The 24,540-nt window shown below is 36.5% G+C and overlaps 4 protein-coding genes across 5 annotated transcripts; 2 read left to right on the top strand and 2 right to left on the bottom strand.

Annotated features, from left to right (window-relative positions):
• Positions 1-731: 731 nt before the first annotated feature.
• LOC108911423 (centrosomal protein of 290 kDa) lies at positions 732-19,992 on the bottom strand. Its single transcript, XM_018716359.1, has 20 exons — positions 19,692-19,992; positions 18,674-18,759; positions 18,433-18,618; positions 17,780-17,921; positions 17,597-17,733; positions 17,154-17,540; positions 16,919-17,103; positions 14,830-16,869; positions 14,479-14,773; positions 14,262-14,429; positions 13,860-14,153; positions 13,598-13,770; positions 13,337-13,546; positions 13,072-13,285; positions 12,829-13,022; positions 12,185-12,722; positions 1,531-1,697; positions 1,275-1,470; positions 874-1,131; positions 732-823 (listed from the first exon to the last, which is right to left on the bottom strand). Exons 1-20 carry the CDS (start codon positions 19,990-19,992, stop codon positions 746-748), a joined length of 6,249 nt encoding a protein of 2,082 aa, XP_018571875.1. The 3' UTR covers positions 732-745.
• LOC108911429 (cytochrome P450 6a9-like) lies at positions 4,465-8,602 on the top strand. The gene is made up of 6 exons (XM_018716368.1): positions 4,465-4,551; positions 6,942-7,326; positions 7,422-7,720; positions 7,778-7,987; positions 8,088-8,322; positions 8,382-8,602. Exons 2-6 carry the CDS (start codon positions 6,945-6,947, stop codon positions 8,507-8,509), a joined length of 1,254 nt encoding a protein of 417 aa, XP_018571884.1. The 5' UTR covers positions 4,465-4,551; positions 6,942-6,944; the 3' UTR covers positions 8,510-8,602.
• Positions 19,993-20,141: 149 nt separating the features above from the next.
• LOC108911431 lies at positions 20,142-22,937 on the top strand. Its single transcript, XM_018716371.1, has 5 exons — positions 20,142-20,212; positions 20,280-20,459; positions 20,520-20,639; positions 20,698-20,786; positions 22,813-22,937. Exons 1-5 carry the CDS (start codon positions 20,188-20,190, stop codon positions 22,924-22,926), a joined length of 528 nt encoding a protein of 175 aa, XP_018571887.1. The 5' UTR covers positions 20,142-20,187; the 3' UTR covers positions 22,927-22,937.
• On the bottom strand, positions 22,924-24,219 carry LOC108911430 (probable enoyl-CoA hydratase). 2 transcript variants are annotated; one of them, XM_018716370.1, is made up of 5 exons: positions 24,023-24,219; positions 23,716-23,954; positions 23,520-23,664; positions 23,315-23,464; positions 22,924-23,264 (listed from the first exon to the last, which is right to left on the bottom strand). In XM_018716370.1, exons 1-5 carry the CDS (start codon positions 24,090-24,092, stop codon positions 22,975-22,977), a joined length of 894 nt encoding a protein of 297 aa, XP_018571886.1. In that variant the 5' UTR covers positions 24,093-24,219; the 3' UTR covers positions 22,924-22,974. The 2 variants fall into 2 exon arrangements, with proteins under 2 accessions (XP_018571886.1, XP_018571885.1); XM_018716369.1 differs by having other exon boundaries at positions 23,716-23,966; positions 24,023-24,218.
• Between the last annotated feature and the right edge of the window lie 321 nt (positions 24,220-24,540).

Below are 24,540 nucleotides of genomic sequence, written 5' to 3'. Positions count from 1 at the left end.
GTTGCAGGGTTTTTAGTGAGCAGTCCAACGGTGACCTTGACCATGACCTTGGCCGTGACCTTGAAGGTCATTTAGAGGTCAAGTTGAAAATTTGAAATGGAGCCGTATACTTTTGACCCCGGAAATGGTAAGAGCGAAAAATTTTACGTTCGAATGTGACTTTGACCTTCAAGGTCATTTAGAGGCCAAGTTGAAAATTTTAAATGGAACCGTATACTTTTTATCCCGGAAATGAAAAGAGCGAAGAATATCGGGTCATTTATTAAAAATCTACTTGACCTGTAAACGACCTTGAAGAACATGATCAAGGTCATATCCGAACGTAAAAATTTCAATTTTTTTCATTTCCGGGGTCAAAAATAGACTGTTCCAATTAAAATTTTCAGGTTGACCTCTAAATGACCTTGAAGGTCATGGTCAAGGTCACCTTCGAACATAAAACTGTCCGCTCTTACCATTTCCGGGATCAAAAGTAAACGATTCCATTTAAAATTTTCAACTTTACCTCTAAATGACCTTCAAGGTCTTGGTCACCGTTGGTTTGCTCACTTAAAACCCTGCAACTTTTATCCTAATCATTTTTTTGTTTGAGCAGTATTTTCCGAGATAGAGAGGGGGTTCCAAACTTTTTGAACACCCTGTATATCTTTTATAGAAATAAAAATCAGTATTTCCTTATTTAAAAAAGTTTATTCTTACGAATTACAAACCTACAAGTGTATAAATAAAAGTATAGTATAAAAACCTAAATTTCAGAGCTGTCTTCAGATTCCTCTGGAATAGGACTAATTCCAGCCTCTTTCTGGCTTCTCAACTCAGCTATCTGCAAAAAAAATATGAAAACAAATCTCCAATACATCATTGACCATTTACCTCTTGCAGAAGGGACTTTTCCTTCGCAGCTGCCCTGTGCAGCAACACCTTAACCTTCTCCAGGAGATGAGACTTTTGTTCCAATTCTTCTTTCACCTTGGCCAGCTCATCGGAAAGAGCGTCATCTGGTTTCTTCAGCATATTTTTCGCTTCGTTCCTATTGGCTAGTTGCCGTTCCAATAGTCCGATCTTTTGCAGACTCTCCCCGTACTGCTCCTTCAACCGGGCGTAGTCTCTCTTGAGTTTGTCCCCAGAAGGCTAGTAAAAAAAATTATGTCTTCCATGAGTACAAATTTGAAACTAGGTAGCTAAAATTGCTCGGAGTGGCACAAGGACGCATTTTAGGGCCACTTGATTACCTCATTTATGCTTTTTTAACTTCCTTATAAAGTCATACTCACTGATCGATCAGATAACGGTCTCTTCCCTGTAAGTAGACGTTTGTTTTCGGCTTGAAGCTTTTCCACCACTCTTTTCAGGATAAAGACGGTCCTTTCCAGTTCCGACACCCTCTTAGGTTCATTGGTAGGTTGGGAGCTGCAAGGCAAAGTGTCCAAATCCCTCTTGGTATTCTCGCTTTTCAGTACATCGACGTAACTAGTAAAAAAAATGAGAAAGTCAATGTTGATACTTAAGGTTGAGGAAATGGGCTCGTACTTTTCCAAGTGCTGTATCTGTTGGTGGAAGTGGGGAATTTCTTTGTTGGACTTTTCCAGGTCCAGTTTCAAGTCCAGATTTTCGGCTTCTAAGCACAAATTCCTCTTCTGCAGATTCGAAACGGTGTCCTGAAGGCGTTCCAGTTCGGCTCTAACCTCGGCAGAGCCCTAGAGATTGGAAATATAAATATGGGTGGCCAAATGAAAACGAAACAGAGCCATTTTCAGGAACTGCGTCAAGATTGTAGAAAAACGCTCAGACCTGTCGATTTTAGATTAAAGGGAGACATTCTTTGTTGGTATTTTTGACTCCGCTACTTTCACCCCCAAGCAAGGGTAAGCATCACCCAAAAATATTTAAATGGCATCGAGGGTTGAGTAATATTTCTTTTGAAAGCTGTTACAATTCTCTTTACAACAGACTTTAAATTTTATAATTCCGCCCCAATACTTATTAAGAATTTTGATTTTAAAGTTGAAACTTATGTACAAACAATTAGTAACGGTAAAAATGTCAGTCATTCGAGTTAAGTACGCCAATGGTATAAATTTAGTATTTCTTGCGTTACATTGGTTTTTGGCGATTTGTTATCACTTTCGTAAAAAAAACACAATTGTAAAAAACAGAAATGAATGCTATACACACACAATGAACGTAAAATTAGTGGATTCCAAATTATTTTCTAGTATTATTTGGAAGCGTTGGTTGGTAGTTTATTTAATTGTGTTTTTGAAAATTAAACACTATGGTTTATTCCATTGCGGAAAGGGTAGATATCATTTCGCTTTACTTTATGAACAATAAATGTGCGAATAGAACAGCTCAGCTATTTAATGAACAACATCAAGATCGACATGTCAGGAGGAAGTATGTTCTAGAGTTAGTAAAAAAATTTCAAGAGACAGGGAACGTAGCCAATAAAAAACGAGAAATTGAAAAACCTATAGTTAATGAAGCTAGTGAAGTTGCAGTTTTGGGACAAGTTCATCTTGATCCTACATTAAGTACGAGGCAGCTGGCATCTGTGTCTGGGATCAATCGAACTAGCATACAAACCATTTTGAAGAAGAATAAATTCCATCCATACAAAATACATTTAGTCCAGGAACTTCATGAGGATGATTATGACCGCCGTTTGCAATTTTGCGAAATAATGAGTGAGCGAGCAGGGAACGATCCACAGTTCCTTTTTAACATCTGTTTTTCTGATGAATGCAGTTTTTTCTTGAACGGGACGGTAAATCGTCACAATTGCCGCTATTGGTCCGATTCAAACCCAAGAGTTTTTCACGAGGTGCATACACAGCAACCGGAAAAATTAAATGTATGGGCTGGAATTTTCGGTGACCGGCTGGTGGGTCCTTTTTTTCTACCTGGTAATTTGACTGGCCAAATGTATTTGCAATTACTGGAAGACGCTATTGACCCTGCCTTGACTGATATTATTGAAAATGTTCCAGAGTATGATGAAGATCATTTGATTTTTCAACAGGACGGTGCTCCTCCGCATTATGCGTTAATTGTCCGTCAGTATTTGGACCAACGTTTTCTACGGAATTGGATTGGGAGAAGAGGCAGCATTGAGTGGCCTCCACGATCACCGGATTTATCGCCCCTTGATTTCTTTTTGTGGGGATACCTAAAAAGTAAAATCTATAAAACACAGCCAGCGTCGCTGGAAGATTTGCGTCAAAGAATCGTCGACGAATGCCGTCGAATCACTCCGGAAATGCTTCGGAATGTGCGCGAACGTTTCGAACAAAATCTTTATTCTTGTATGGAAGCGGGCGGTCATCAGTTTGAACATTTAATCAACTAAGTAGTAAGTAAGGAACTAAACATAATTTAAATTTTAAAATGTAAATTTATTTCAAAGTATTGGGCGGTCTTATAAAAGTCTGTTGTAAAGAGAATTGTAAGAGCTGTCAAAAGAAATATGACTCAACTCCCAATGCCATTTAAATATTTTGGGGTGATGCTTACCCTTGCTTGGGCGTGAAAGTGACTGAGTCAAAAATACCAGCAAAGAATGTCCCCCTTTAATCTAAAATCGACGGGTCTGAGCGTTTTTCTACGATCTTGACGCAGTTCCTGAAAATGGCTCTGTTCCGTTTTCATTTGGCCACCCTGTATATGCGCAAGTAGTGTTGAAATGTCAAATTTCAAAGATACACAAAGATTAGAATTAGGTTAATTTATCATGTAACATTTCAGAGTACATTGAACTCATTACTTCTGTTTTTTTTTTGACGGTAATTCCCAATGATACGCCTTTGGAAAACTACTTGAGAGTAGTTAAGTGACAGATTGAGAAAGATCATAGTGATACCCGTCAAATGTATCTTCTTGGCAACTCCCATTTGTTTTGATAATTCGCCTAACAAGTACAACAGTGTTACTCAAGACTATGATGCAAAAATGTAACAATGACAACAGTCACGCCTCAAGAGTATCGTTTTAAATTGCAGTCATCGCCTGCTTGTAACAGAATGTGAAAATATTACATTTTACTTAACGCCAGACACAATTCGACGACTCACAATGAGCTTGTAAATACATACAAATGTGCTAAATAAGATTGTGATGCAAAAGTGTAACAGTGGCAACGTCTACTCCTCAAGTATACTGCGACTTCTTTCTGTAGGAACTCTTAATGTGTTACATTGTATATATTTTTAATGATCCGACTGAATTAAAATGCCGATTAAACGGGTTGAATTACGTGTCACGCCTCGTATATTACATATAACGAATTCTTCATTCATTATTTTATAATGATCTAAAAAGGAGGTCGTATAAGTGTCATATTGTCGAATATACCTCCTATGTAGGCCAACCACTAATGTAAACCGTAAACCGGCCAGAAGATAGCATCAGATAACTGTACACAACAAAGATGCGTGCAATTTTCGCCAGAGTATGTTGTGGGTATTCCCGAGAATGCAAGCTAAGTGCCCAGTGTTTTTGCAGTAATTTTAATTTATGATACTTTTGCGATACATCGATTAAGCAACAATTAACGTAAGTTTTTTAATGTATTGATTTATTAGAAGAGCAATTTACATAATGGTTTAAATTAATTTATGTAAGTCTGATAGGATATGACTGTGAGATAGTGGTGTCACTGATATTATTATTGATACTGATTGATGTAAATGTGTTTGCACGTAAATAAGCCTTAATGGGTTTTTTATAACACTTACTAACAAAAACCGATTAAAATATAAACCGGAATTTATTTTTTATTTTCCTTATTTGAATAAATATCTAATTTATTAAATACGAATACTTTTGGCAATATTCTTACTTCATTTGATTTATAAGAAAAAAATAAACACGCAGTACTACCTAATAGAGTTGATTTCTTTTAATGAATTATTTCAGACTTTCGTTTTCAAAAGAAACACTACGTATAATATATAAAAAGTGTTTCAGTTATTATTTAATTTTTCTTCAGATAGGAAAATAAAGCAAAAAGTCAAAACAAGCAAATAGCAATTAAATATTCACTAGGTTTTTTTGTATTACTTTTTGAAACAACATTTATTAAGTTAGACATATGTACTTTGATTTACTAAATGTCAATAATTTTCACAACACAGGGTGTTCTACAAGCTCTATGACAAAATTTGACAGAGATGGTACTGGATTAATTTCAACATTTTTTCTTATATGAACATAGATCCGATTCGTTTTTGTTTAGAAGTTACAACCATTTAAAATAGTTATTTACAGCATAAAGAAGGTAAATTATGCTTAACCGCTGCGTGGTGTATAACACTTTATCTGCTCCCACAGTTCTTTATGGTTCATTAAATAAAAATTTGATTTTATTTTTTGATATTTCTTAAGCAATTTATTTTGACATTATTCGAAATCTTGCAGAGTCGCCTTAGATGTTTGGATTTTGTCGTTTCTAAACAAAACTACATAAAAGTTGCAATTTTGCTGGTTTTGAATTATTTCTAAATAAGTGATTTTTAAATAGAAAGTGCAGCAAATGCTGCCTGCGAATTTTTATTGTCCGAGAAGTCGAAGGTGCGCTACCGACGAGCATATAGAAATTTCAAAGAATGGTGCCAGAAAAAAAATACTGGTGTCACTGCGAGCATATTTCACGGAGAAGTCAAGAACTTTAAAGTCACCGGCGAGTTTGTGGAGTGAATACTCAATGATTAAGTCAACTATTTTCAGAAAACCTCAAGCTGAGAGAATTTTTGAAACGTAAAAATGACGGCTATATACCTAAAAAGTCAAACGTTTTTAAAAGAGAACAAGTCAACGATTTTCTCGTTCAGGCACCCGATAACACATATTTGCTAATGAAGGTAGTGACGGTTTTAGGCATTGCAGGAGCATGTCGTTCAGATGAGTTTGTAAATTTAGTTTGGACAACGGCAAAATAAAAAATTTCGATGACATTATTGTAGTTACAGTTCCAGATTCTAAAAATGGTATGTCACGTACGTTTACAATTACTTCTCGTCTGGGTTCTGTTTCTCACCTAGAAATTCTTAAGAAATATGTCAAGATTAGATTGGAAATTAAAACTGAAGTTTCACGCTTTTTATGCGCTATCAAGCAGGTAGATGTTACAACCAACCAGTCGGCAAGAATACCCTTTCTAGGATTCTTAAAAAGATTGCACAGTTTTTGAAACTAGAACATCCTGAAACATATACAGACCATTCATTCCGAAGAACATCGGCAACGTTGCTGGCTAATACAGGAGTTGATGTATTAGCAATCAAGAGACATGGTGGGTGGAAATCTGCCACAATTGCAGAAAGTTATGTTGCTGACAGTTTAAATAGCAAAAATGAAATAGCCAACAGGATTCTTTACAATGACACTTCTACTCCAGGTTCTAGTACTACGTCGCATCATGCTATTTTAATGGATCAATCAGATAATATTGAGCCTCCGGTGACGGAGCGGTCAAATCATTTTGAGAAAAATGTAAACGCGAGGGAAAAAATCCAGATTTTATAAATGTTACTAAATGTAATAGGTGTACAATTACTATAAATATTAATTCATTCTTCAACGAGAGGTAAGTTACCTCACTTACCTCTCGTTGTCCATAGCAACTTCCACTTCTACGGTAAAATCCACTTACCTCCTTAAAAACAATGTATTAATTGGGAGCAGATAAAATATAATTTCATATTTCAATTATAGTAGCCTGATTGCTATAACAATGATTAAAGCGTTAAAGTGCTAAATATAAAATGCATTTATTTACATCTGAAGATTATGCAGATATTGTCATTGTATATGGGTATTCCAATGAGAATGCCAGACAAGCAACCCGTGAATAGCGACGAAGATACCCAAATAGACATCAAGCTGCCCACACAGTCTTTATGTGACAACAGTATGTAACAAGGAATTTTTTATTTCATCACCAGGATATGTACCTGGTAGTTACCGAAAACATCCACCTAATTCTCTTAGCAACTTTGGCCGTACTCATCTACGTCTACTTCAAGCGCGCCCATTCTTTTTGGCGCCGTATGGGAGTCCCGCAACTGAACCCCACCTTCCCCTTTGGTGACGTGGCGTCCGTCGTACTTCGCAGGCAGAACATGGCGGAAAAAGTGAAGGAAGTTTACGACCGAATGAAAGGCCAAAAATGTGTGGGAATGTACTTCTTCAGCAGACCCACCTTCTTGCCGCTGGATCCGGTGTTGATCAAGGACATCCAAAGCACCGACTTCGAGCACTTCTACGACAGGGGCATCTACTACGATGAGGAGAATGACCCCATCAGCGCGCATCTGTTTTCCATAGCAGGTACAAAACTCTTATAAACTATCTTCTATCAGTTACTTAGAAAGACGAGTTCCTGCTACAGATCTTATTATCCTAGTCTGTAATTCTTCCTTCAGGTCCCAAATGGAAGCGACTTCGAGCCAAGATGACCCCAGCGTTTTCACCGGGTAAATTGAAGTATATGTTTGACACCATAGCCCAGTGCGGTCACCAGATGATTGACCTGCTGAAACAGCTGACTTCGGAGGAAAGAGGTGCAGTGGAAATCAAAGAAATCTTAGCTAGGTACACCACGGATGTCATAGGATGTTGTGCTTTCGGTCTTGAGTGTAACTGCATGAGAAATCCTCAAGCTGAGTTCAGGATGATGGGAAAAAGGGCCTTCACACAGACCATAGGAGATCTGCTGAAGATGGTGAGTGGTGAAGAAAAGTCCAAAATTGTTTATGTGTATTTGCCTACTTTATTTCAGATCGTGATCAGAAGTTTTCCCTCCTTGGCGAGGCTCCTACGTATTGGAGTCTTTTCAAGAACGGTGACAAACTTCTTCTACCGAGTTGTAAAGGAAACCATAGAGTATCGGGAGAAGAACAACGTCACCAGAAACGATTTCCTTCAACTGCTGATCCAGCTAAGAAAAGATGGACAACTGGATGACAACCAGAACAGCGAAAATGCCAAGGTACAAGCTTAAACTCTAGATCTAAAATAGTAAGCAGTGAGTCAATCAAACAGCAATTTTTAATACTTCATTAAAAAAATGTTAACTGTTTATGATTTAGGTTCCTGGTGTAACTGGTCTGACCATGGAAGAAGCAGCGGCTCAAGCCTTCATCTTCTTCCTTGCCGGTTTCGAAACGACGTCGACCACCATCAGCTTCGCTCTGTTCGAAATGGCGACAAACGAAGATATCCAACTTAAAGCAAGGAAAGAAGTTGTTAAAGTTTTCAAAACATTCGGAGGTCTTAGTTACGAATCTGTTATGGAGATGCATTATTTGGACACCATCATATTCGGTAAAAAAAAACAAACACCTGTGAAAACAAAAGCGACTAATAGAACGTTGTTTTTAGAGACTCTAAGAAAGTACCCTCCAGCTCCAGCGTTTCTGAGGAAATGCACAAAGACCTACCAGATACCAGGCACTACCAGTTTCATCAAAGAAGGATTATCAGTGATCATACCCTGCTATGGGCTCCATAGAGATCCAGAATACTTCCCAGAGCCCGAACGGTTCGATCCGGATCGTTTCAACGAAGAAAATAGATCGAAAATTTGGGACTACACTTACATACCCTTCGGAGATGGTCCCAGAAATTGTATTGGTGAGTCTCTAAATATTATCTTAGGGATATGGCGAAATCTGGGTATTATTTTTTTTTAGGTATGAGATTCGCGATGATTCAAGCTAAAATCGCGCTGTCTTTGATGCTGAGCAATTTTAATTTTAACTTGAACAAAAGAACGAAATTGCCGCTGAGATGGAGACTGCTGGTATCCTCCTTTCTCCTATTGGTGGACTATGGCTGGATTTGCAACCAATATCCAGTTAATCTTCTTATTTATTTATTTATTTATTTATTTATTTATTTATTTATTTATTTATTTATTTATTGATTTATTTATTTGTATTTTTTATAAATTTTAATGAACGCTTAACAAAATTGCGTTTGAATATTAATCCAAACGAGCCGTCACATTTAATTGTTAAAAAATTTTATTTTCTGTAAACTTTGTATTTTTTAAATTTTCACTCCCCATTATTAACTTTTGACACTAGGTCATGGATTTTTCATCTCCAATCAATCCTTTTCAATTTATCAAGGTATTTCGACGAATTTGAAGATTTTCGAAGTATTTTTAAGTTACTTGAAGTATTTTGACATATTTATTAGTTTTTGAGTTTCTAGAAATAGTCCGACCAAATTATACTTGGAGAAAAAAAATTGTTCCCTGGACTTTTATAAGTGGAAATGGTAAAAGGGCTTATAATAAACTTAAAAAAATAAATGCGTGAGCAGGGGTGGCGGAGAGTTGATTTGGGGGGTTGAAAAGTTGTGAAAAATTGTATCACTGGGATTCCTGCGAAAGTTGACGTTAAACATAAAAGTATCCAATACAAAAGTTGTAGATCATAGTAAGATCATGTAAAAATCTACAACTTTTGTAGAGGTAACTTTTTAAGGTAACCTCAAAATTTCCAAGAAAAATACGAAAAACAGTTTTTTTTCTGATTCTTCGTTTTTTATTTCTCATTTCCGCAAAAATAATTTAATTTTGACGAAACTTGGTGAAAGTATACCTTTCTGTGTCTTAAATAACCACAATTTTTTTTAGAAAAAAAATCAAGAAGTTTCCGAGATATTAATTTTTTCCGGTCTGAAACACTTTTTTTTCAAAGAAAAATTCTATTTAGAAAAATCATCGTACAGAGTTCTGCCGGTGATCATTTTTTTCGTTTTGCAATATACTTTTTGGTGAAATAAAAAAATCTGTAATCACAGTTCAAAAACATGCTCAAAAATGCAAAAAAAAAATCCTTGCAACAGTCAATTTTTCAGTAATTGTTGATAATTTGTTTAAATTAAAAAAAAAATCAGAAACTGATTACACCATACAATTCTATGGAAAAAAACATAAAAAAACTGTCTCATTGTTTGACCCAAAACTTTATTTTTATACAGTATTGCTATAACATCTAAGTCGAATTACAAATGCATAAATGATAAATTATCTCTGGATGATTTGAGATTTCAGCGATACAAAGTATTAACTGCAAAGTTTACTGTTGACGCGAAACCCGAAAACCCGAAATTTTGCAAAATCGTTTTATTTTTTTCTGGCTTTATTTGGAAACGAATTTTAAAATAAATTGCATATTTACACTGCCACTTTTTTCGCTCTATCCAATGGCGTCAACATTTTCGCAATCCAACGTTTCGCCTTCGAAGGCCATCATCAAGTTATTTTTTTTAAATACGTCGCTGCTATTTTTATGACAAAATCTAAAGTAATTTTTAATTCTGAATTAGATGATATTACTATTGTAATAAAAAAGTTTTTAGCTATCATTTAAAATTTTTCCTGAGTACGGCTCTGAACGCTTTCAAAATATCTGTTGGAGGAAGTCATAACAGTATAAAAGCACAAAATATCCAAATTTAAAAAGTTGTAGAGATGCCGACTTTTAGTTTTTATACAGTTTCAACTACGTAAACACTATACCTAATAAAAAAATAATACGAATTTATGAAATGTTTTATTATTTCTAATTAGTATTGCTAATAGTAGTAAAAAAATTGTTATGACTTCATCCAAAAGATGTTTGGGACGCGTTCAGAGCCGTACTCAGCAAAAATTTTAAATGATAGCTAAAACAAGCTAGAAACATTTTACAATAGTAATATCATCTAATTCAGAATTAAAAATAACTTGTATGTATAATAGCAGCGACGTATTTAAAAAAATTAACCTGATGATGGCCCCTCGAAGATGAAACGTCGGATTGCAAAAATGTTGATGCCATTGTATAGAGCGAGAGCGAAAAAAGTGGCATTGTAAATATGCAATTTATTTTAAAATTCGTTTTCAAATAAAACCAGAAAAAAAATTAAACAATTTTGCAAAATTTCGGTTATTTCCGGATATCTCCGGAATTACCAGCAATTTTAAAACTTTCTAAACGGCATATTATTAGGTATAAAAAAACATAACTTTTTTTAGAGTTTTCTTTTATATATATTTTTCCGTATAATTGAATGGTGTATTCAGTTTTTGATTTTTTTTTAATTTAAACAAATTATCAACAATTACTAAAAAATTCACTGTTGCAAGTCATTTTTTATTTTTTTTTTGCATTTCTGAGCATATTTTTGAACTGTGATTACAGATTTTTTTATTTCGCCAAAAAGTATATGTCAAAACGAAAAAAATGATCATCGGCAGAACTCTGTATGATGATTTTTCTAAATAGAATTTTTCTTTGAAAAAAAAAGTGTGTCAGACCAGAAAAAATGAATATCTCGTAAACTTCCTGATTTTTTTATTTAAACAAAATTGTGGTTATTTAAGACACAGAAAGGTAGACTTTCACCCAGTTTCGTCAAAATTAAATTATTTTTGCGGAAATGAGAAATAAAAAACGAAAAATAAGAAAAAAAATTGTTTTTCGCATTTTTCTCGGAAATTCTGAGGTTAACTTAAAAAGTGACCTGTACAAAAGTTGTAGATTTTTGCATGATCTACAACTTTTGTATGACACTTTTTTATTTGACGTCAACTTTCGCCAGAAATCGCAATGATACAATTTTTCACAATTTTTCAACCACCCAAATCAACACTTCGCCACCCCTGCTCACGCATTTATTATTTTTTTCGTTCATTATAAGCCCCTTTACCATTTCCACTTATAAAAGTGCAGGTAACAATTTTCTTTTTTTTCCCTCTAAATGAGTTATTTCGATCAGTCTAAAAGTGATCTGGTCGGTCAATTCTGATCACCAGAACGGGAAATTACACGACCAGGAAATGACTCATGCGGTAATTAAATTTTTCTCGGGCTGTATGACATGTAGCACCGTCTTGTTAAAACCACATGTAGACGACATTTATATCTTGCAATTTAGGCACAAAAAACTGGATTATCATGTCGCGATAGCGAGCACCATTAACTGTTAACGATCTGAAGATGATTTTGTTCAAAAATTCAACGAATTGTGTTCGCTCTGCGTGGTCAGTAGGCTTCAGTTCTTGAGTCAATTGAACTTTGTAAACATGAACTTTACTCTTTTCCTCACAAATGGAGCAAAATTGGAAATTTTGGGACACCCAATATATTAAAGTACATCACAACGGATTCGATCATCATCTACCACTTACCTTCGCAGTTAGCTCCAAAATGGCGATTTTCCTCTCCTGCCCCTCCAACTTCTCCTGCATCATGGCTGCACCCAGTCCACCGGCGTGGTGCTGCTGCATCTCCAACCTAGAACTGACCGCCTCTATCTCCGCTTGCAGCCTCATATTCTCAATCCTCAACACCTCCACCTCCCTCACGCCCACAGCGCTCGCGTTGCTGCTCTTCAAGTTCTTCACCCTGTTCTCCAAATTGTGCTTCTCCCTCTCCAACCGTTCTATGAGCAATCTGTACCCGGAACACGTCTGCTGGAGCTTCTCGAATTCGTTGTCACGCTCTTTTAGCTTGTTCTTCAGCTTCTCGGCGCTCTGCTGCCAGTGCTTCATCTTCTTCCACTTGTCGAAGTCCTCGGAAGCCTGGACCCTATGGCCTTCGTTGATGGAGATCTGTTCGGCCAGGTTTTGCTTGAGGTCGGCCATCTCGTTTTCCAGAGAGGAGATCTTCCTTTGGAGTTGGTCCTTGATGGTCTTCTCCGACTTGTCGGTTCTGGCAGCGCTGGGTCTAAAACGTCAGTGGCGTATGCTAGATTTGTATACAAAAACGCGACGGGTGTCAAAAAAATATAAATATGTACACAGGCAACAAGCTACGTTAATAAACTCCGTACTTCCTCAAAAGCTGAGCTTTCAGATCTCGTATCTCCTCTCTAGCGCTTCTCTCTTTATTCAGCAGCTGCTCGTATCTCTTTTTGTGCAGTTCGTTTTCTTTCGAAAGCAGCTCCACTGATGATTCCAGGTCGTTCAGTTTTGGAGAAGTGCTAGTCTCCAATTTTTCGGCAGCAGGAAAACGTTTCGCCTCATTCTGAAAGGGTGGATTCAAGGATATCTTAAAAATTCGAGGATTTTCTTACCTTCGTTTGTCGCAACTTCACAGTCAACTCGTGGATTTTGTCGTCCTTCTCTCTAATCAGTCTGCCAATGTCGGCGCTGATCTGACCGCTGCTCTCGCTCTTGTACTTCATGATGAGCTGCAACAGGTTGTTCTTGTCGTCGTTCCCAAGCTCCTTCAACTTTTCGGAATCGGTCTTGTAAACGGAGAGTTCGTTCTTGTGCTGCTCCTCCAAGCTGAAAAAAAAAAACAGTTAAACAAGTTCGACGTTTTCAGAACCTCCCTACTCGTTCCTTAGTTCCTCCATGGCATCCAACCTGTCGTTGGCCAAGGACCTCCACCTGACTGCTTCCTGTCTGCTCGACTGCAACTGGGCTTCCAAGGTGGTGATTTTGGTGTGTAACTCGGCAGTGTGCTTCTCGAGGGCGTGCACTTGGGTCATGTACTGTTCCAGAGCAGCCCTGTTGGGTCTTGATCGCGAAAAAGTCTCCTTCAAGCTGCAAACGAGAGAAGATAAGTCTGCACTGGAACCTCACAACTTTATGAACCTTAAACATTTCTGCTTCTCCTCGGTCAAAGCTAGCTGGAGGGTCTGCAGCTCCTCTTGCAGCCTGGCAGCCGCTAAGCTGTGTTTATCTCTGTCTACTTTCAACAGTGTTTGATATTTTATTATCTCTTCCTCTTTAGACTTCAAACTATCCTGTAAGGATTGGATGGAGGCCTGAAAATGTAACGGTCAGTTTAGTTCCTCAAGAATCTGATTTGTGGCCTCTATACGATATGGAATCCATTAACGACGTATTAACTTACCTTTAAACTTATAATTTCATCGTTGCTTTTGCTGGATTCCATCCCCACGCTAAGGTTGTCCCCTCCAGCGCCACCAGAATGCACTTCGTCCCTCTTGCCTTGCAACTCCATGATGTGACGTTCATAGAAAGTTATCTGACTCTGTTTATCACCGATTTGTTTCCTGAATAGGCTAATGGTCATTTCCAGTTCGGTTATTTTACTCTTCAACTGGTCGATGTTTCGTTGCTTCTCGTCAACGACCTCGCGCACTTTGATGAGCTCAGATTTTAGGCTGGGGATTTGAAGAGTTTCCTCTGATTCACGAACGTCTTCATTTAGAACGGCTTCGATCGTCTGGACCTCGCATGACTTCATTATTTTAACGGCTGGAGCAGGAGATTTCTCTACGACCTTCTTGACTTCTTCAACAGAAGTTTTCTTTGGAGGTAGGTTGACGTCGAAATTTTTGTGCCACAACAAAAGCTCCTCGTCCAGTTTCGAGATTTGTTCGTCCTGCATCTTCACGCGATCCATGAAGTGTTGCAGTTGAGCTTCTTTGAATTCAGATTGACGCTTATATCGCAGTTCCTAAAATAAAATCATGAAACAGTTGCCGGTTATATGATTTCATTCTTACGTTTATTTGCAAGGTTTTCTTTTCCTGCATCCAATTGAGAGCCTTTTTGAATTCTTCTTTGTCGCCTTCGATTATCATTTGTTTCTGCATCGTCACATCCTGCAACTCAATTTCCAACTGTTCTTTTAGGATCTCATTCTCCGCTTCCAACATTTTGGTTCTGTGCAAATGGAGGAACGTCTCGTGCTTTTCTTTGTTTATACTTCGTAAATTTTCAAGGTATATTTCTTCTGAACATAGCGGAATGCTTCCCAAGTATTGCTGCTTTTGTTTACAAAGCAACTCTTGCAAAACTCTGAAAAAGAGAAAGATAAACTCCTTAACTCTACTACTGTATTTTATCGTATTTACTTTATCTTTTTATTTAACTGAACTTCTTTTTCTTCAGCTTCTAGTTTCTCCTGTTCATATTTGGTCGTATTTCTCTCCAATTCTTCTTTAGTCGACTTTAATTCCTCCTCTGCTTCATCCAGTCGAGTTTTGTATACATTTTCCGACTGCCTACAGTGCAACAGGTCCGAATTCAGCTGAGCTATAATCATTTTTTCGTCAGAAGCAGAAACGAGATCGACGACCTGATGTTTCAGATGCAACAATTCCTGTTCCTTGCAGTTGTTCCACATCTGTTGGTTATTGAAGCTCTGTTTTGCTAGTTTCAAATCTTCTTCCAGTTTACTATTGAGCACCTCCAGTTTTTCGTTCTGCCTAACCAGATCATTGTTAACCGTTTGCAGTTGTTTATACGATGCCCTGTCGATATAGTTACAAAGGTTGTGTTCGGCCTCTTTCAGTTGTTCTTGAAGGACAAGGTTCTTCTTCAGCAAGTCCTCGTTATACTTCGAGTACTCTTGGAATCGTTCCTCGGACTTGTTGAATTGTTCCTTCACTAACTCATACAAATTATTGGTGTGGTTGGCACGTTGTCTCTCTGTTATCTCATTAACCTCGCACTCTGCTAATTTCTGGGAATGCTTCTCCATCTTGTCGTCCACGTCTTGTACTGATTGAAGCGAAAGTTTGGACAGTACTTCTACCAGTTTTTTCTTTAGTTCTGCCTTATCTTTCTCGAAAGTCTTCTGTGACTCCTGAAGCATCTTTATTTCAGCGCATTTTTCTTCATTATCCTTTTTGATGTTTGAAGAAAGCTCTCTGTATTTAATAGTAATACCGTCCAGTGTTTTCCGTAGGTCTTCAAAAGCTTCGTAGTCGACTGAGGTTTCATTGAGATTTTTCAGTATCGCTAAATTCTTCTCCAAAGTTATATTTGCTCTGGATAATTCTCCAATCTTCTTTATGTGCTCTGATTGAGAATTAGACAAGTCGATTTTAAGTTCCTCCAGTTTCTTGGTTAGTTTGTTCGAGTCGTCTTCTAAGTATATCACTTTTCTTTTCAATACGACGTTATCAGAAACTATTTCTTCCAGTTTTTTCAACTTTGCCTCATCAGTTTCGTTTTCTTCCAATACCTTTAGTTTCGATTCCGACAATTCACATTTATCTTCGATAACTTTAAGACGTTCTTCATTTGATTTCAGCTCATTTTCAAGTTTTACTTTTTCGTTCAGTAATGCATTAAAAATTACCAAAGTTTTTCTTTGAATCTGAACCAGTTCCTTTTCCAAGTAGATGTAATCTAAATTTGTAATAGTTTTAAAATTTTCTCCGCTCTTGTCGAATAACTGGACCAGATTTTCCTTCAAGTCATCTAAATTGGTAATATCAATGATATTGTAATCTTCAGACTCCTTGATGTCACTCTCTTCTTTTGGTTGGGTAATATCTGGTTCGTCAGATTTTTCTTTTTCCTCTACTTCATCAGCTTCGTCCTTCCCGTGAACTGTTGCTGCTTTTTCCTCCATGGACTTATATTTTTCCGCCTCAACTCTAACTTCTCTCAGTTGCTCTCTCAATTCCGCGTTGATGCCTTCCAAATTATGGAGCTCCGCTTGTAGCCTCATAGCAGGGTGGTACCATCCCGAAATATGTTTAACGTCTAAAGCCCTCAGTAGTTTCTCAAACGTCTCTGATTTGATCTCGTTCAAAGATGAACCCTTCTTCACGTTGATGCTGTTTAGTATCTCGTGCATTCCCTTCCTCAAAGCTTCGTTTTCATCCACGAGAGCTTTGTTCTCGTTTTTTAGATCCACGGAAATTGGCTTGCGCTCTGTAACGTTGTCGTAGATGGGTTTGTGGCCCAGTTCAAGAATTTGGTCGGTTAAGGAAGACAGCATTCTATTGAGTTTTTGGGTTTCCGACTTCAACGAAAGCTTTTCTTCTTCCATTTTGGTTAGTTTCTTTTTAAGAACTTCTAGCTCCTTCTTGTGTTTGGACTGTTTTGCTGCGAAACCGCTTAGGTTTAGTTGTTCATCCTCGGACATTCCCAGTTTGGTTCTGAAAACAAGAGTTGAACTTTCTTGCGTAGACGTTTTGCGATACTTACCTTAACACCTCGTTTTCTTTTTCATAAAGATCACAGTTTTCTTGCAATTTATTAGAGGTTTTCACTAAATTCATGATCTGCTTTTCTTTGATCCTATTCTCCGTCTTCAAGTCCTGCAATTCCTTGACCTGAACGACCAAATCCACCTGCCCATTTTCATGCATCTTATCCAGAATGTCTTTCAGCTAGAAAAATAAGTGGTCATCAATCTAATTTTACCTTGGCCTGCTTCTACCTCTGCATCTTTACTGGCAGAAGTCTTCTCAGCGTAGGTCACCTCCTCCTGCAAATTTTGGCACCGCTCATGGACAGCTTTCAATTGTTTTTTTAAATTCTTCACTGTTTGGTACAATTCTTTGAGTTTATTCACATCTTTGTCCCTTTCTTCCTTCAGGTTCCTCAAAATCTCTGTATTTTCTTCCATTTCTTTGGTAGCTACCTGGAGCTGAATCTGGACCTCCATCAGTTGCTTTTCTCTTTCTGATAGAGACCTCTGCAAAGCGTTAACCTGAGATTTTTCAATTTCGTCATTTGGTAGACTGGACAAGGAAGAATTTAAGCTGGGTTGATGATTCCTACTCTTCAGTTCTTGGATTTCTGCGTCTTTTTGGTCCAGTATTTGCTACAAGGTACCATAAATAGATCAACTAATACAGAAATCTCTAATATACTTCTTACTTTCCACTGGTCTACTCTCGTGTCTACTTCAGCAACAAAATCCTTCATTTCCTGTTCCATGTTCTTCTTCAACTGTTCTAATTCTTCGAATTCTTCTTGAAGAATGTCGTATTGCGCGGAAATTTTCTTCAAAGATTCTAAACAAATTGAAACAGTTTTTAAAATAAAAGTTAAAAGTACTACCATTACCTTCGTTTTCTTCGATGGCTGCTTCTTTTGCCTTTAAAATCTCCGTCATGGTAGATATCTCCTTTGTAGCGAGGGATAGCTCGTCTCTGACATTGGAAAGTTTTCCGCGTAAAATAAAATTTTCCTTTTCGACCACCTTCAACAAAAAAATATTTTTTTCCCGCGAAGATATTTTTGTACAGTTACTGCTAAATCAAACAGTAATCAGTAAAACAAGTAAATTATTTTTTTTCCCGGGAGTTATATCGTTTATGTAAATATTAGCAATGTCGAACCTATTTGTTTTTGTTTAGGTTTATCATTGGAGACCCAAAAATAACCGGTGGTGTTTTAAAAAATGCAGAATTTATTTTTTCGAGTTACAAACGTTAGTCAGCTTCGAAGTACTCACCATTAATACTTATACACTCGTTCAAACGTTTCCGGGTGAATACAAAAAAATCACTGGGCGCCAGATCAGCTAAGTAGGGTGGGATGCGAGTCATGCGGCTTTTCGCCAAAAAATCTCGAACAAAATTTCAATGCCGCACGCTGTTCTCGAATATCAACCATTTAAAAAAATCGATTTACAAGAGCGGCGCGCGCAGCAAATTTCGCCAGGTTATTTTTGGTTCCCCCTCGTATACCCTCAAAAAACCATTGCTTACTTCTATATCGCCAAGTAGTTCCGAAATTTGTTTATTCTTGTTTTGGACGGTCTGCATCAGTTCTTTTTGCTGATCCTTTATGTTTTCAGATATATCAGATTCGCTAGCTGTCTCATGAGACTTCGCTTGAACCTCATTCTGCAAGTTCTTATTTTCTCTCTCCAATATTTTTATTGTGTTAGTCAGCTAGAAATCGGGCGGGCAATATTAACTTTGAGAAGGAAAAAAATCTTACCCTTACCTTATTTATTTCCGCGGTGTTCTTTTCATTGATTTTCATAGTTTTCTTGTACTTGCCCTTAAGCTCCAAATATTTTAATTCTAAATCTGAAACGTCGCGTTAAGATTTAGCATATACAATACAACCGCGGACGGAATTAAAAACAAGAGAAAGTTTTATATTTTTCAGTTTCTAGAAGTCGTTCTTGTTTAAAAAAATCTGCTTGTGTTTAAATGAACAAAAAATGTAGTTTCGAGTACAATAGCATACAGGGTGTATTTAAATAATTTTAAAAATGTAAAGGGCGAGGGCGATTCTCTGATGAAAATTAATAGGGGCCTTTGGCATAACATTTTTTGAAAAAACTCTCCCCTGAAGTTGCGCCCCCCAAAAATTTTATAAAAAAATTGTTTTTCTTTTTTATCTACCATGTATATCAGCTAAAGAAACCAAACTTGGTGAACATTATCCGACAAAAACACTACATTTTTTTAAATTTTTTCAACCCTGAAGTATTTTTGTAAGGGGTTGAAAATAAATAATCAACCCCTATGACATTTGTTCCTATTTTTTTTTCCTAAAATTTTTCTTTTAAAAAATATGTCTAAAAAGCCCCATTCATTTACCAACTTTTTAATCTCTTCAAGTTTTTTGGAAAAGTTAAGAATTTGTGAGAAAAAAATAAAAATATTGCAATCCATTTTTAAAAAGATGAGCTGTTTAACGCAAGTTGGTTGGTCCATATTCCCTGGACTATTCTAAGAATATTTTGTCCTCAAAATTGGTTTTGTAGAAAATTTTTCTCGCCCTGTATCTTCGGAACAAAGCGGCTCTTCAAAGGACAAAATATTTTTAGAATGGTCCAGGAATAATCCCTTGAATTTTTGCCGTATGTTTAATAAACACTCAGTATAAAAAATGTGAAGTCTTACAAAATTTTTACACGAAATGTAAAGTGTACCTATTATGATTTCCCAGCCTAAATAACGCCCACAAAATTCGACCATCCTGCATAATACTTATACTGATAATGTCTTACTTTCCAATTCTATACTACTAGACTTCCTAGACCTGGAACTCCTCGTATCAGACTCCATCCTCCCGACCGCTTCCTCCTCGCCCTGTTTGACCGCCACCTCTTCCAACTCGTGCAGCAAAGCCTCCACCTGCTCCCCCTTGTACTTCAAGATTTCCTGACTCACCCTCAACAAAACTTTGCATTTTGTTAAATCGACATCGTCGCCGTCGCACTCAAACCACGTCACCGTGTTGTACAGCTCGTCCTTCTCGTCGTCGTCGAGGTCTTCGGGAGTAAGAGCGAGAATGTGATCCCAATCCATATTGTTTTTTTCTTAATAAAACGATAAAAATCAAGAAAACCCGCCGTCACACTGACACCACTGGAGGCCTGGCGACAGCGGTAGCGGCGATTGTTATTTTTTGGTTGCCTAGCAACGCCAAACGTCACAACGCAATACTTTATACAATTTTATTATTCATGGTGTTTATCTACCGCTTTTTATTAGCGCATAAACATGTATTTTTCTGTTAAATACATTGGTAAGGTTGAAATAAGTTGTTCCATCGTCAACAGGTGTAAGATGTTACATTTCTCTGCGATTTGCAGATTTAAATACTTTTGAGGAGACTAAAGACGTGGATGCCTATAATATTTCTGATTTAACAGACGATGCGAAGAGGGCGATAAATGTGCAGAACAAGGAGCTAATAGTGAATCCCGACTGTTTCATAGCAATTATAATCGATTATGTATTCGCAGCAGTTGGTATAGGCGACGATATTAGAAGTATGACTTAGACATAAAACCCAGAAAAAAAATTGAGACAAGTCATTTTTACATTTACAGCTAAATTCGACATAATCACCAGCCAAGGAAAACCGTTAACGGTACATAGTTACCCTCCTACAAGCAGCGGATTAAATATATTTATCGATGGGGAACAATATTACGTTGCATTCTGTGATAGTAACGTATCTTTGTTTTTTAAATTCGTTTTAATAACTGCATATACATACTATTTTAGTGGGAGTAACCAAGCCATTGCTGAGCAAAACATCTCAGGAGTATTTCGACCTTATTGAAGGCAGGAAGAGGAAGGTCAAGACGAAAAAGGTTTGTTGCCGTTACAAAAGTTAAAATAAAAATAATGGGGTATTGCAGCTTATTCGCATTAAATTCAGAGCAATTTAAAAGTATTAAACGTCATTGATCTCGGGGCCAATAGCGTCATTAATCTCGGACATAAAAAGTCGATGAGCTTGAGGATCTAAGTCATTGACTGCGAGGGCCATTGATCTTTGACCTTCTGAAGGCATTTTGACATATTTGAAGGTGTTAGAAATAATTCCAAGTTTTTTTGGAGTGCTGCTTCCTGATGATTTTTTCATGATATTTTATTACTACAAATTTGCGAATTTTCCCTCCAATTCTGGGTATCGGAGGGTCAAAAGACTGACCGGGTACCAAGTCATTGAAGTTTGACGTTAGATTAAAATGTCATTGATCTCGGGTCCAATAGTGTCATTGATCTCGGACATAAAAGGTCGATGAGCTTGAGGATATGTCATTGACTGCGAGGGCCATTGATCTTTGATCTTCTGAGACAATTTGGCATAATTTGAAGGTGTTAGAAATATTTCCAGGTTTTTGGGAGTGCTTCCTGATGATTTTTTCCTCATATTTTATTTTTGAGGTATTTCGACATACCTATTTAAAAGTTTTGAAAGATCTAGAGGTATTTTGATCTAATTGAAAATGTTTTTGAAGAATTTTGAAACATTTAGATATACTTTATCCCAAAGTTTTTACAAATATTTCAAAATTTTCGAGTTTTCAACGTAATGAATAGTTTCGGAGATATTTTCAAAGTTTTTAAAAGAGTCACATTCTGATGTTTTGATTAATTTCAAAGCCGATCTGAACAATTTTTACTTTGATATATGTATTTTGTTATATTTTAAAGGCATTTTCATCTAATTTAACTGCTTCCTGAAGCCAATTTGATGTTTTTTGGCACATTTTACTTTGATGGTTGATTTGATTATTTGTTTTAAAAGATTCAAATTGTTCTGCAAGTATTTCAAAGTGTTTGAGGTATTTCGTTTCCCGATATCTTGAAAGACAATGAAACTACAATCGGATCTAACATTTTCACATGATGGCCCTGTATACACTGTAATTCATTTTTCATGAAGCCACCTGTATATTTCAGTTATTTGAAATTAAATAAATTTTAAAAATAGGTAAAAAATTTAATATTAGAAGTTTTTCAGACAACTAATATTTTACAGACTTTATTGTCAAAGACGCTCCCAAATAATTACTTTGAAAATTCAAAAAATTGCATTTATAGCATACCTTGTGAATGCAATAAACAGTATGTTGGAGAGACTTCTCGACCTGTGAATATTAAAATAGATGATTACAAGGTTACATTAAAAAAAACGAGAATTTCGGAAAACGGTCATATAATTCAATGGAATTTGGCAAAATTTTTGGAAAAGGAATATAATACTGTTAAAAGAACATTAAAAGAGACCGCAATTATTTTGTTGAACGGTGAAAAATGTGTTTAAAAAAAAAATCATAGAAAAACAGTTGGAAAATTAAAGTTGAGAGAATTATTTAGTTATTTTGTTTGTACTTTTTCTAAATTTTTATTACCGACTCGACAAAAAAAATTTGCTCCTAAACTGAATCTGGTAGGAGATTTCTAGGGATGCTAAATTGGAATACATGTAATATTAACTATTAGATAAAAAAAATGCTAAAATTTTTTTCTAAAAGGTTCCATTCCTTTTTATTTTAAAACCGGGCCTCTATGACAAAAATCAAATTCATTTATATCGGAATAATTGCTTTGCAAGAAGTTATTTCCTGCTAAAATGTGAAAAAGTCTCAATTTCAAATAAAGGAGAAAAAGGATGGCCCCATCAAAAGTGAATGAATTAAAATGAAAACTATACGGGCTTGTCCTTTTTTCAACTTAATCTGTCGATATACTGTATATATACACAGGGTGATTCATTAATAATTTAATTCCGATTTAAATTTTCATTCTTTTTGATAGAAAATTTTTGATTTTTGCAAAATGCAGATTACAAAGATCTCCGATTAAAAAATTATTTGTATTTTCCAGAGTAAATCCAGCATCACCAGAAGCAGCAAGGAATCTGCTACACACCTACATAGGCTAAACAGCGCTCGTACTGTGAAAGGCAGCCCATCAAGAGCAAAAGGAATTGTGGAATAAAAATACTATAACTTTACTTAAAATCACTGTACACTTATATCTTAGAAATTACAGTTTACTTTTTGGTGTCGCTTCTTTGCTAAATTCTCTTTCCCACTCGCATATGCTTCGTTCCGTCAAATTGTACGTTTTACCGTGCCTGCCCAAGCCCGAGATGAATTTTTTCGCACCTTCAATCACCCCTCTCAGAACTTTCTTACTATTTTTCTGTTCGTACCTCATAAGTTCATCGTACGCTTTATTGTAAGCAGCATTATACGTAGACTCCCTGTCAACGATTAGGCAATCTTGTGGAAATTTAATCAGGGACGAGGCTAGGTTAATTGCTTGTCCCAATGCTAAAATATCAAAAATAAGTACAATTTTTAATTTTAAAGAATGAATTTACCGGTTCCACAAGCGACTATTCTGTTGGCTACTCCCCAATCGAAAGCTTCTTTGGCATTGAGTGATCTACCCGTTAATACCATGTCTAAAGCTCTGGAAAGACCAACCATCGCTTGTAATCGGACAGCAGCTCCATCAGTTAAGGGTATACCTTCGAAGAAAATAAAATAAACAAGAAGTTTATTAATGCAACTATCTAGACTTACCAAACCTTCTACCATAGAAGCCAACAACAGCCGTTTCCTCCATTACCCTCAAATCGCACATCAAAGCGAGTTCTAAGCCCTCTGCAACTGCGTAGCCATTTATTGCCGCAACCATCGGTTTCTTCACATACTTTGACGAAATACCCTGTGGGATATTAACGATACAACTTTGTAAATATAATAAACGGTAACAAACCATGAATCCATTTTTGAACACATTTTCCAAGTCCTTATTTTTATCTAGATCAACTAATTCATTTAAATCAAAGCCTGAGCAGAAGTTGCCCCCAGTACCGTACAGGACAGCTGCACAGGAGGTGTCATCTTCTTCGAATCCTTGTATTGCGTCCTTTATCAGTGTCGCTGTATTGAAATCGACACAGTTTCTTCTCTCTGGCCGGTTTATGCCTATTGTGGTTATTTGTCCTATTTTTTCTATTATCACGTCTTAAAAAGTGAAAATTACGTTCATTGTAGTTATTTGCGTAAAATTCTGTACTTACTATTGGAAGAAGTGGACATTTTTCTTGTTATTCTCGGGAAGAGTAAACAAAATAATTTAGTTTCAAACATGTTAAATCCAGCATTTTATTTATATTTTATTTTGAGTTAATTAGCGGACATGGTAAAAAATGAAATGAATAATTGCTTAGGTTCGTACTTCGTATTTTGAACTCAAGTAAAAATATTAGGTTAGGTTAGAAAGTTACAAAACTATGAAGTGTACCAAGTGACAAAGGATAGAAATGACATATCGTCGATAAAATAGCTCTTTTCTTTTATTCATGATTTCATAATCATAACGCATTACCATGGAGACTACATCAGTTCCTAGCGGGCAGCCGACCAGAGCACACGTGTTTTGTGAAAGTGTAGTGCAAGGAGCAAATTCTACCTGCCTTTATTAAGGCTACCTGGAAAGAATCCCTTTCTTTCCTTTTAATCACCGACCTAATCCCCGGCTTAAGCATAGACGCCGTCGGCATCTTTGTTACAGCACCTGTGCCGGGGTTATGCCCAG

The sequence above is a fragment of the Anoplophora glabripennis genome, unplaced genomic scaffold, assembly GCF_000390285.2.
Source record: "Anoplophora glabripennis isolate ALB-LARVAE unplaced genomic scaffold, Agla_2.0 scaffold473, whole genome shotgun sequence".
Lineage (NCBI taxonomy): Eukaryota > Metazoa > Arthropoda > Insecta > Coleoptera > Cerambycidae > Anoplophora > Anoplophora glabripennis.
Note: the sequence above shows the minus strand (reverse complement) of the source record. Positions and strands in the feature narration are given on the sequence as shown.